The sequence below is a fragment of the Stylophora pistillata genome, chromosome 6 (genome assembly GCF_964205215.1).
Source record: "Stylophora pistillata chromosome 6, jaStyPist1.2, whole genome shotgun sequence".
NCBI classification, from domain to species: Eukaryota; Metazoa; Cnidaria; class Anthozoa; order Scleractinia; family Pocilloporidae; genus Stylophora; species Stylophora pistillata.
The window spans coordinates 7436622-7448990 of NC_142524.1; the positions used below are offsets into that span (position 1 = coordinate 7436622).

Here is a 12369-nt window from a genome sequence, read left to right on the forward strand (position 1 = left end):
TATTCACCGAACCTGAGGCGAATAATTGTTTTAGTATAATTTCAGAGCTGAACAGCAGAGAAAAAACTAAAATCAGAACATTTTAGTAACATTTATTAACCTTTTATTTTAACATTTTATATAAACCGCGTGGAGCGGTTTATATAGCGTCATATAAGGAACTGCTCGACCAATCAGATTGCTGGAAACTCTTTGCTCAGCTCTGAAATTATACTAAATATATATATATCTGACGCTGTTTCAATGAAAATTAATTTTTTCTATCTTTATCAATGATTCAGTTAAGGCCTCTATCGTTCGGAAACCCTCGTCTGTTCTGCAAAGCTACTGGTCTACCAACACCAACAGTCACATGGAGGAGAGCGTTTAGGCAATTACCAGAAGAGAAGACCAAAGTCTCTGACAGTAACATTACCATATTCAGAATTACAAAGTTAGAGGGCGGTAGCTACGCATGTGTGGTAAAGAATATGTTCGGTGAAGACTCAGCTGTGGCACAAGTAGTGGTGATTGATGAGCTCGAATTTACTTCCAAGAAAACTTCCAAGAAAGTTAGACTTTCGTCTTTTAGTGACGTTTGGTTGAATTGTGGTGCACAAGGCTCCATAGACATTGACTGGAAAAGACAGGGTCAGTCACTTCCTCAGCACCACGTGATATATCCCAACGGAACTTTGTTTCTAAAAAGCATTTCTTCAAACGATGCCGTCACATATATATGCGAAGCAAAATATTCTCAACGGTCTATAGAGGCAGCGGCCTTCCTTGAGGTATTGAAAGCCATGTCATTCTGCAGTAAATTAAAATCAACCTACAATGGAATCTCTTCAAGTAATTATATGATTGATCTTGATGGCAATGGAGGTATGACACCCTTCAGTGTGTACTGTGACGTGACTGACAAAGGTGGGGTTGGTGTGACGGTCATCAGTCACGACAGTGAGAGGAGAACCTATGTTAATTACAATTCCGGTGGTTTTGGCTCGGTAGGATGTTATAGTAAAGATGTGAGATACACTGGAGTCAGCACCGCTCAGCTGTCAGCACTCACTCGAGTCTCACAGAACTGTGAACAGTTTATCAAGGTTGAGTGTAGCAATGATGTGACGTTTGTTGAGGTAGGATACGCCTGGTGGATATCACGTGATGGAACGCAGATGAGCTACTGGGAGGAGCAACAGGCTCCGATAAGATGTGCGCATGCGGAGTAACAGATTCTTGTTCCAATAGCAACAAATGCAATTGTTTTAATAATGACGATGGCTGAAGAGAAGACAGCGGTCTGCTGACAGACAAATCTGTTCTCCCCGTGACACAAATCAGACTCGGAGACTTGGATGAACCACATGAAGAAGTATATCACAGATTAGCAAAAGTGAAATGTTACGGTGTGACAAGGTGGCATTGTGCTAGAGCAAGCGTAATTACTTATAACAGCTAAGTTTTTCGGTATATATATATATATATATATATATATATATTAAACCTTTTACTAACTATGCATGTTCGGTTAAGATGGCTCCAGAAGCAACTTCACGCCACTCATTGCGGATAATTTCGTTCCTCTTCTTAAAGGAATTTTTCTCAGAGTTAAACTAGCAGTCTGCTCCTTTTCGACGAAGTCCGTCGCGCGAGTACAAAAAATCGTTGAATAAGACATTAATGTTAGCGCACCGCGGGAACCTCTGAGAGTGACGTCGATACTTTGCGGGAGCTCCATGAGTGAGTCGCTCACCCCGTCTAGATCAAAACACGTTTGTTTTCTAAGATAAATTATTCCCTTGACCTTAGCTTTTCATTAACAACCTAAACACTTGTTGACATAAAAAGTTAAACCATAACTCAGTAACAGGCAGCTCAGTGAAGCAAATCCAATAAAAATTGAAGAAACCACATAGGGTCAGGTGAAGGGATTAGATGATCAAAACACTCATTTGTGAGAATGGAAACTAGGGTTTTCAACAATAACTGTCGCTTGGTCGATTCTACTCATTTCCTACGTTCCTACTGCAATCAACTGTCAAAGAATTAGCTGTTGATCTACTCCAATAAAGATCTGTTTGCTCTGTTTCGTGACGTACTAATTTCAAAGCATAATATCAAAAACAGCACTTTTTACTATTTTGATGACCCTTTTTTAGCCTTGGGCCAGATTAAGGAAGGGCGGAAGACTGACAATCTATATATCTCTTGACCAAGAAAACAGCCCTGAATTAGGCTCGAACAAAAGCACTGCCTATCTCTTTGCAAGGTCAATTAAAGAAGGGGACAATCCGAATTCTAAAGCTCTAGATATCCAAGATCGTTATTCTTTTCCTATCACGCCGTGATACCTTGAACATGGAAAACAATGTCAATGAAACTTCGAATTCTTAAATTCCACGTTATAGAGGCATCAATTTTTCTTAATGGAGATGTTCAGAGCACAGGGGAACCCAAAAGAGTGCGACTCCGTATCAATTGGAATCGTTAAAATCTTACACCGAACGGGAGAGTTCCAATTACTGGAACTCTCCTCTTTAGCATAAGATGATAGGAATTGGTGAAATTTTGATTATGTAAGAGACGAATTATGACCAGTGCAAGACAATACTGAAAAACGTGTTCACAATTGGATAAAAACCATATATGCCACCCAACGCCTCGCTGTGACTATAAATAACAATCTTAAGCTGAAGGAAGTGATGAAACTTTGACTTAAAAAGATATGTAACGTGACCAGCGAAAGTTGATAAGAACTCCTGACCCACACGTAATGTCTCGCTGAGATTATAAATGCGTGTGTTGCACTCTGTGAAAGACACTATTTTCATGCTTGACAGAGCTTACGGCACTTTCGTCGTACGTTCCGCGATATGGAGAAATCAAAGACAAAACCAATTTCTAGCTCTCTGGTGTTTTCGACGTTATTTCTCTCCTTTGTTTGCCTCGCCGGACTGATTCACGTCGAGATCGAGCTTCACGCTCATCGACAAATGCTTCAAGTCTTGAATCAATCAAAAGACGTGAAACTAGCGCTGAAGAACACAGCAAACGACGAAAAGACGAATGAGATGAATATTTTATACCCTTACTCAGATAAAGGTGGGTTAAAGCACATTTAAATTAGAAGAGTAGAACGACTCATAGTTTTAACTGGAATAGGCCCTTTACAGCTAGAGGTTTGGCAAAACAAACGTGCTTGGCAAAACAAAACTGGAGAGCAAGCGCTCCAGTAAACAAACTCTCGTAAGAGGTCAAGCATATCTGGCTTTAGACAATAGTTTTCTGTTCATCAAGCTCAATCCTTTTGCAATATCTACAAAAACTCTAAGGTATTTACTAAATCTCTCGTTTGGACTCGATTTTTGGATGGAAAGCACGATATTTTTCTCGAAAACGTGAAAAAACTGTCACCAACAACCCGCTCGACGGCTAAGAAACATGGCGGCTTCGCAAGGTATGCACTTCAAAAAATATACTTTTTTCTGCTTTTTTCTAGTTATTGGACTTCGCAAGTCTATGAAAGTAAAATATTAGATCGAAAATAGCAACGGAGAGTAATTTTACGGCATTCGACGCCCGATTTCTTACGATATTATGAGAGTAATTATGCGTTTGCTGCAGCCTTTTTGCTGCACAAATGACATATTGTTATGTTTCCGGTGAAAGAGGTAGTTGACCAGGTTCAAGAAAAATGCTTCTTGAAGATGAGTTGTTTAGGTTTTGTGTGCGACTCAAGCTTGGTTTATTTTAGCAGGACTTAGCTGACATAGGTTTCAGATACACAACTAAGTTGAAATTGTAAATTGGCCATCTACAAATGTGTCCTTATAACGTTCGGTGTTTATCTTAGGCCTTTGGTAGCTCCTGTCAAGTCATTCTTGATTCTTAATTATAACAGCTAGGTCTTTCGGTATATCTTATATCCTTTACTAATTATACATGTTCAGTTAAGATGAATGGATAAGATTGGTATTCTTTTACGTTTTTATGAACCGAAACGAAACCATTCCAGCATTTATTCGGATGCCCGTCTTAGCAAAGTCGCGTTTTGAGAAAATCTAAACTGACTTGATTTCTATTCATGTGAGGTTACCCAGATTTTTTCCCGCTCAGAGGAAAAGTCCAGGGCTATGATGAAAAGCATTTCTCAGAGCTAGACTAGGAGCAGTCCCTCCTTTTCGGCAAAGTCCGTCCCTGGAGCAAAAAAAACAAAACCAAAAAAAAAAAATTCGGGAAAAAAAACTGATGCTAGCGCGCCGCGGGGATCTCTTGAATTGGGGTAACGTCGATGCACCGGGGAGCTCCATGACTGAGGTGCTCTCCCCGTCGAGATCGATGCACGTTTTTTTTCTAAAATTAATTCTTATCTGACATTTGGCTTTTCATCAACAACCCTAAAAACTTGTTAACATAAAAACTGAAACCATAATTCAGTTACATGCATGCAGCTGAATCAAATCCAATAAAAACTCAGGAAACCAAATATGGTCAGACTGAAGGATTATATGAATTATAAAAGGCCTTGCGGACTTCTTTCAAAGTCTCTTCAAACGTGTAAGTTAATACACTGTCCGTACATCGTAGATTTTATATTCCGAGATCTCGCAGCCTCGCAAATCAGAGTATGAAGAAGTCAAAGATGAACCCAGTTCATAACAAGCTGGTGTTTTCATCATTAGTTCTCACCGTTGTTTGTTTCGCGGGACTGATTCACGTCGAGATCCAGCTTCACGCTCATCGACAAATGCTTAATGTCCTGAATCAACCAAAAGAAGTGACACTTGAGCCAAAAAACAAAGCAAACGACGAACAGACGAGTGAGATAATTATGTCATTCCCTTACACAGATAAAGGTAGGTTTAAACACAAAACACTCCCAGCGGTAGACCGACCTATCCTGGTTGTTAAATATAAATGAGGCTGCTGAGTAACGTTAGAAAAATTGAAAAGTTTATCTGCAGTTTTTAATGTTCCCATTTGAAATTTTTGTTCAAATACTTACTGCGTCTCCTCGCTCGTTCTGTCTTAAGTATCTTTTAATCTTTGGAAAAGTGGCTTTCGACCCGATCACTTTTTTTTTTTTTGCTATCTTGAGCTTCTTAACGATTAAGAATTTTCATACAATGTCAGAATTTCTCATGAGAAAGAAGTTCCTCTAGCTGTTGAAGCCCAAGTTGTCACGTAGAGTTCTTGATGATAAGAAACATCACCGGGGTTTTTCCATCTTTTTATGGCTGCATATTATTCCTATTTCAAAGAATGTATAGCTGAAAATTACACCAGCGAGTAATGTGAAAAAACTTTACATTTTCTATCGCAATAAAACAAAATTTATGATCAGAAGCGTTACTTTAAGCAAGGGAGTCAATGCCCTACAAGAGAAACAGGATGCGGACACTCTGGATCTAGATCTGTTGGGAAGGAACCTCAGCCTTTCAGTATTAAGGACATGAAAATAGATTTCCCCTGGGGCGAGCAAATGTTTTTTTCCTTTCGGTTTTCCAGACGGCTTGCTCGTTCAATTTTAAAATCAAATAACGTTCAATGAAGGGTTTTTGACACTATACAGATTCTTTACGTCTGTGATCAATGCTAAAAATCAATTATATGTAAAAGAGTCAGCTGCTAATCTACTTAAAAGACAATGTGTTTGGCTGTGTTTTGTCTCGTTTTGATTTAAAAATAAAACATTGCAGGTCTGTTTAAAAGATTAAATAAAAAAAAAAAAGAGAAAAAACCTACTAAATCTGTTTTAGGGAGAAAGAAGTTACTTTATCAATTTCTTTCCCTTTGCAATGGTAGGTATTTTTATTGAAGAACTACCCAAAAATCAGATTAAATTGAGTCCGAGCGGCAAAGGAAGCTAATTCTTAATGAAGTTTATACCATAAAAAAAGAAAAAAGTCATAAAGGAAATTTACAGGGTAGAAGGTTATGACTTCGTAACAGACTCGCCCAGATAAATACACTTTGGACATAAAGGTTTTTTAAACAATTTTTCAAATGACAAGATAAATAAAAACCTAGAGAGAAACACCGCAGAAAGTTGAGAAAACAACCGACAAATTGTACTTCGATATCATCAGCGAAGTATAACGCAACTACACTCTAATTACGGCTGGCCGGCTAAGTTTCTGTAGTTCTGTCGAGTCCACTTACTCCTTAAACAGCAGCTGGAAATCGAGCCAATTTGAATTGGCTATTTTTGAGTTGCCAACGGCCACGGCCAAGGGCACGATACTTAAATTTAATCATCGTATGAGGCTCTACACTAAGCCTCGTTTTGAAACCGAGACCCTATGCAACTTGGAGGTGTTCTGTTTAGCTGAGTGGATGTTAAAGGGGTAGGTTTCTAAAGAAACTGTGGTGCTGCGCCGGTGGGGGAACAAGGTAATTTGGTTATATCAACAAAGTTGAAATTGTAAATTGGCCACCGTAAAGAGTTAAAAAGCTGACGTTTCGAGTGTTAGCCCTTCGCCAGAGCGAATGATTCGCTCTGACGAAGGGCTAACGCTCGAAAGGTCAGCTTTAACTCTTTACGGTGGCCAATTTATAATTTCAACTGAGTGGATGTTAGCCGAAATAATTCTGTGGTGATTTTTTGCAGAACCAAAAATTCGTAACAAACGGCAAGTAACAAAAACAGAAAGGAGATCGAACGCCAGTGTCACCATCAATCGTGAAGCGATCAGAAAAGAAGTACGACTTGCTATCAAGAGCCAGACTTGCAGTGTTCACTGCCCCAAGAGCATCAGGGGAAGACGGGGCAGACCTGGTCATAGAGGCCCTCCTGGGCCACAGGGAGTAAAAGGACCTAAAGGAAATCAGGGCTCCCAGGGAATTCATGGACCACCCGGACCTATGGGCCCTCCTGGAGCTAAGGGCGAGCCTGGTATATCTATCTCAGCTCCCTCCATTGTGACGTCTCCAATGCCAATGGTGGTAAACGAAACTGGCACAGCCATGTTCCCATGTGAGGTTGAAGGAAACCCACAGCCTAGAGTCACATGGCTGAAGGATAACTCCAGTCTTCTCACGAACAAACGAATTGTTCCGTCACGGGCAGGCCTGATGATTAATGACGTTAGGTCAGAAGATAGTGGAAAGTACACCTGTGTGGCAAGAAATATTCTTGGAATGATTACGTCATTGGCTGAGCTGTCTGTTCAAGGTAGGAAATAATTATCTTACGTCTTGGTCGGATACATTTTTTTATCTACATTACTCGATAGCGAACATAAAAAGGCAATATTAACATTTTATTCTCGCAAATTATTTGTCCAACGTTAAGGATTTGAAACGTTTATTTATCTCCAAGGAGAAAAACATCTATTCGACTCTTTAACTGAAGGCATATTCCTCACGTTCCTCAAATCGTAGAAATCTACGGTAAAGTTATCGTTATGCTGAAAATGTCACAGTGCAGAGATTTTGAAATAAGTAACGGTAGAATATTCGAAAGTGCAGGAGTCTGCGAAAAAAAGGGGACTCGAAATAACACTACTTCACAGCAATTTCTACTAGTCATGGCCGGGATCCTGCCCATGTTCTACGCAGCACATAATCTGGTTATCTTACATCATTCTATTTTTCACTGTTCAACCTAGTTGGTGCGTCTATCATCCAAAAACCCACATCCGTTATCGCTGAAGAAGGACAAGACGTGACTCTGATCTGCCAAGCTAGTGGTCGGCCGACACCAACGGTCACGTGGCTAAAGGCAGTTGGTCACATGTCACAGGAAAGATCAAGAATTATTGATGGAAGACTGAACTTGGTCAATGTGACTAAAACAGACGGTGGAGACTACATATGTTCTGCTAAGAACGTTCTTAGCATGGAATCAGCCCATGCGCAAGTTATGGTGTTCGACGAACTTAAGTTTACATTACCTCCACCTAATAAAAGCGAAGCCACAACCTCAGAAAACGTGTTACTGACTTGTGAAGCACAAGGGGCAAGAGAAGTCGTGTGGCAGAGGAAAGCACAAGGTCTGCCTTCAGGTCACGTAATTCATTCAAATGGCTCCCTGCTTCTTAAGAATGTTTCCCCAAATGATTCTGGATCGTACACTTGCATCGCGAGAAATTTTTATCGCTCCATCACAGCAACTACTGTGCTTGAGATTCAAGGACCGACATCTTGTAGTGACATGAAGACACTCAATCGAGCAACAACATCAGGAACCTATATGATTGACCCCGATCGTAGAGGAGGAGTGACACCCTTCAAGGTGTACTGTGATATGACTGACAAAGGTGGAGTTGGTGTAACGCTCATTAGTCACGATACTGAGAGAAGAACCTTTGTAGATTACAAATCGGGTGGATGTCGCGGGAAAGGATGTTACAGTAAAGATGTACGATACACTGGAGTCAGCATCGCTCAATTGGCAGCACTAACTCGAGTCTCACAAAATTGCGAACAGTTTCTTAATTTTGAGTGTACCGCTGGTGTGGGATTTTTCGAGACAGGTGTTGCTTGGTGGGTGTCACGGAGTGGAACGCGGATGAACTATTGGGGAGGAGCTACAGGACATGACAATAAGTGCGCATGCGGAGTAACAAATTCTTGTTCCAGCGGTTTCATGTGTAATTGTAGAGGCCGTTTCAGTGGCTGGAAAGAGGATGGCGGTCTGTTGACAGACAAGTCTGTTCTACCTGTGACACAAATTAGACTCGGAGACCTGGATGGCCCGCACGAAAAAGGATATTATACATTGGGAAAACTTAAGTGTTATGGTGTGGCTTAACGTTACACTTCGTGAGGGTGACCGGGCCTTTAAAAGTTTTACAAATTTGTATTGACTCCTTCGTATGACCGCAGTAAATAAAGTCGCATGTGATATTGTAAACTTCATTGCCACGGCTTGTAGATGTGATCCGAATAATTTTGAGCAATCATTAGAGCTAATAAAAAAACTAAGTGTAAATTTTCCACTAGTTTTGACAGCTCTAACGCGTCATTATATACACCCGATCATTGTTACCGGCGGGGGGAAAAGGCAGATTGACAAGGAAACATCAACAGCACCAACAAACAAACGACTTAAATCAATAACGGTCCGAATGAAAAAAAAAAAAAACGATAACAACTACAACAACAGCACGAGTAGTGTCTAAAATAGATTTACAGCTTCGGCCACATGCTACCACCTTGAGCGGGTTTGCACAAGAAGAAACTTCAACAGAAGCAATTTTTGTTTTAAGTTCAGTTTGAAACTGTTTGTACTTTTCAAACTCGGCCGGATCAGGCAGTTGAAGAAAGTTTTTGCTCGTTCGCCATGAGTACGTGACCTCAATAAAATAAATCTGAATTTCCCGGATGCTCAATTCAATAATCTGAAGGAAACTCTTTATTCGCGCTATTTCAAGAGGTTACCACAGATTATAAAAGTTAGAATATAATCACATCAATAATCAAAAGTAAAATGTGCAGTGACCAAACTAGCATAGCTTTCGAGTTGGCCACTGAAAAGCTTCGAGTTGGCCACTGAAAAAATAAAAAAACACTCGTTAATGAGCTAGCGTTCCCCTTGATGGACGTGCTTCTGATGTGAGAGAAATCTCTGACATTGAGAATTTTTTTGTTCGTTTCTCCAAAATACTACTTCATGTTTCTCACCCGATATGTCCCAGCTGTTTTCGTTGCTATCGTTACCATGGAACCCGCACGTAAGACGCAGGCGCTCTCGATTTTTTTCGCGATTCAGGTAAATGTGGATTATTTCCACCATGTTTCCTTTTCGTTTATAACTGGTTCTTCATGGGTTGTGGCAGTTCTTCGTCGGGTGCTGTGGTAAGTGTACAAACTAGTCTGAAATCATCTTTTCTCTGCGGTTAATTGCTTTCCCACAGGTGACTGGAGATTTGTTATAATTTTTCTTTTGAGACTTTTTTGTAGAACATTCAGTAGATAATTATCAAAAAGAACGCTAGAATTGTTGTGTTAAGCTGAAGTTGGTACCGTTTAATTAATCAGGAAGTAACAAAAACAAGCGTGATTAACCTTAAGAGATCTAAACCACCAAAGCCCATAGTGAATATGTTAACGTGAATTGCTTCATCCTTCCCTCTATTTGTTCGTTAAATTTTCTCCCATTTTAAACTTTTCTATATCTGTATATCTTGCTCGTTAATGATGGAGGTGGAATTGAAAGCCACTGATTTAGAAAAGTCATGCTCGTTTTTCGGATTCTCAGAACTATTAAAAAGGATTAGAAAGTACTATTATATGAATCATGTTGATATTTCTGATTTGTTTACCATCAGATAACAACTCAGCAATCGACCGTGGTCACACCACAGTATAATGGAACTCAAACTGTAGGTTGGTACAACCAACTTTTCGAATATTTTTCCCCATGTTAACTGTTAGTAAGCTTTTTGAAAGTAGGTATGAAACTGTTTCTGATCAAAAATCTTTGCTCGTGGGCAAGACCGCAAAATCAGCTGATATCAGAGGGTAGCAGTACACTGTTACCGGAAAATGTTGGCTAGTGATGGCTATTGCATGTGAACTGAGTGTGATTGAATATAGCATTTAGTTTTTAGCACAGTGGTATTTTTCACTAGTATGCATATGGACTTACATGAAATTTATCAGCAAAATTTCCATTTGTTTTCACATTTTGTCCAGTAATGCCCCTGTTATGCTATAACAAATCATCTAAATTTAATTGGTTCCTGTGGAAAAATTTATAATTCTGTTTTTCTCACCTTCTGCCTCACTCAGGAAACATTGATATTCTCAAGAAACAAAATCAACTGTTTCATTCAGGACCATTTTTTAAATCTTAAATTAATTTTTTTTTATCCATTTTCAGCGCAATATCCATCATCTTACCCACAACAAGCAGTCTACCCCCAACAACGTGGACCACCACCACCTTACTACAGCCAGCGTTATCCTGGTCAGCCTGTGGGATATGGAACCCCTGGGGTCATTCAGCAATCCCAGACAGTTGTGGTCCAGGACAGAGATAGAGGTGGAGACCTCTTGGTTGGAATGGCAGCTGGTGCAGTAATGGCAAATGCTCTACACGGACCTCATTATTACGGGCATGGGTCACAAATCCACATACATGATCATGACCACTTCCATAGCGGGGGAGATCACTTTCATGAGCACCATCACTATGGAGGTCCTGAGTATCATGAACATTATGGTGACACGGGTGGGTTTGATGGTGGTGGTGGATTTGATGATGGTGGTGGATTTGATGGGGGAGGCTTTGATGATGGAGGAGGGTTTGATTAAACTAAAGTTACATGTTCTAGATGAATGTAAAGACTGCAAAAATACAAAAAGTAGCCAGTAGATATTGGGATTTCTATCAGTCAGCCAACAAGGGGCAAAATTCACTGTATAAATTATATCTAACCATGTTGCCCCCCTTATGAAATTAAGAACACTGGAATAAAAATTGCACTTTCCTTAGCTGCAAACTTATTGAAACCTCTCAGAGAAATAGCCTGAAATAAGACAAGGTGCTAGCTTTGAATGAAAGATGACTAACTAAATGCCCTAGACATGTACTAGTAACTTTTGCTAATAAGCCATGTTATAACTACTGGAAGCTTATAACCTAGCTGGCTCATATGCTTCTGTTACTACTTAAACTATTTGTACAGATTATCTGGGGTATCCTTTTAGAACAGAGTAGAGGTCTTTTCTTTTGCAAAAATGGTCTCTGCTTTCTCAGGCTTCATTTAAGTTTTTGTGTTCGTAAATCATTTTAAGTTCTTTTATCCTACATATATGTAAAAAGGCTGATAGTTTCTAAAGAAACTGTTTGGGGCTGCGTCGGTGGGGGTAACGAAATAATTTGAATATATCAACTAAGTTGAAATGGTAAATTGGCCACCGTTATGTCAGCTTTTATAATCGTAACGGTGGCCAATTTACCATTTCAACGTTGTTGATATATTCAAATTACTATATATTAGATTGAAATTTAATATGAGGTACTTTTGAAAGTTGTGATAAACTTACTAAGATGCAAAAAGAGAACAAAATACATTCTATTGATGTAGTTATAAAGGTATGTCACTGTATTCGTTGTGAATGCATTTCCTCCTTAGTAGGGAAGTATGACTACCGCTGTATTTATTGAGTACTTGAATTTGTTGTTAGTATGTGGAGAAATCAATGTAATACTAACCATTAAAATTCATGCAATTACATATAGAAAAATGTATTTTGTAGGTTGTTGATACTTCAATCATCACTTTGTAAATACATGACTATAAAATGGTACACGAATGAGTGTATATTGTTGTCCAGTTATTTAATAGGTATTGTGTTAAAACTATAGGGTGTTAGATTTAATCTGTGAAAAATTAAATTTACCCTCTCAAATCATCATTGGTTTTTAGTCACATT

The 12369-nt window shown here is 39.3% G+C and overlaps 3 protein-coding genes across 4 annotated transcripts; all 3 read left to right on the forward strand.

The window, feature by feature from the left end:
• Positions 1 to 272: 272 nt before the first annotated feature.
• Positions 273 to 2068, forward strand: LOC148728036 (neural cell adhesion molecule 2-like). The gene has a single exon (XM_088724908.1). It carries the CDS (start codon positions 273 to 275, stop codon positions 1209 to 1211), a length of 939 nt encoding a protein of 312 aa, XP_088581034.1. The 3' UTR covers positions 1212 to 2068.
• Positions 2069 to 2684: 616 nt separating this feature from the next.
• Positions 2685 to 8924, forward strand: LOC111319360 (uncharacterized). 2 transcript variants are annotated; one of them, XM_088763173.1, is made up of 3 exons: positions 2685 to 3084; positions 6593 to 7156; positions 7593 to 8924. In XM_088763173.1, the coding sequence occupies exons 1-3, from the start codon at positions 2856 to 2858 to the stop codon at positions 8735 to 8737; spliced, it is 1938 nt and encodes a 645-aa protein (XP_088619299.1). In that variant the 5' UTR covers positions 2685 to 2855; the 3' UTR covers positions 8738 to 8924. The 2 variants fall into 2 exon arrangements, with proteins under 2 accessions (XP_088619299.1, XP_088619300.1); XM_088763174.1 differs by lacking the exon at positions 2685 to 3084 and adding an exon at positions 4536 to 4838.
• Positions 8925 to 9624: 700 nt separating this feature from the next.
• On the forward strand, positions 9625 to 12351 carry LOC111330685 (uncharacterized). Its single transcript, XM_088763177.1, has 3 exons — positions 9625 to 9783; positions 10257 to 10314; positions 10811 to 12351. The coding sequence occupies exons 1-3, from the start codon at positions 9751 to 9753 to the stop codon at positions 11242 to 11244; spliced, it is 525 nt and encodes a 174-aa protein (XP_088619303.1). The 5' UTR covers positions 9625 to 9750; the 3' UTR covers positions 11245 to 12351.
• Positions 12352 to 12369: the final 18 nt, after the last annotated feature.

What these genes read in the sequence shown, in the direction of transcription:
- LOC111319360 (XM_088763173.1), top strand. Translation starts at nt 2,856, where the DNA reads ATGGAGAAATCAAAGACAAAACCAATTTCTAGCTCTCTGGTGTTTTCG. An exon ending in ATACCCTTACTCAGATAAAG is followed by an intron (nt 3,085 to 6,592) that starts GTGGGTTAAAGC and finishes GATTTTTTGCAG; the next exon opens with AACCAAAAATTCGTAACAAA. An exon ending in GGCTGAGCTGTCTGTTCAAG is followed by an intron (nt 7,157 to 7,592) that starts GTAGGAAATAAT and finishes TGTTCAACCTAG; the next exon opens with TTGGTGCGTCTATCATCCAA.
- LOC148728036 (XM_088724908.1), top strand. Translation starts at nt 273, where the DNA reads ATGATTCAGTTAAGGCCTCTATCGTTCGGAAACCCTCGTCTGTTCTGC.
- LOC111330685 (XM_088763177.1), top strand. Translation starts at nt 9,751, where the DNA reads ATGGGTTGTGGCAGTTCTTCGTCGGGTGCTGTG. An exon ending in GTTCTTCGTCGGGTGCTGTG is followed by an intron (nt 9,784 to 10,256) that starts GTAAGTGTACAA and finishes GTTTACCATCAG; the next exon opens with ATAACAACTCAGCAATCGAC. An exon ending in TAATGGAACTCAAACTGTAG is followed by an intron (nt 10,315 to 10,810) that starts GTTGGTACAACC and finishes ATCCATTTTCAG; the next exon opens with CGCAATATCCATCATCTTAC.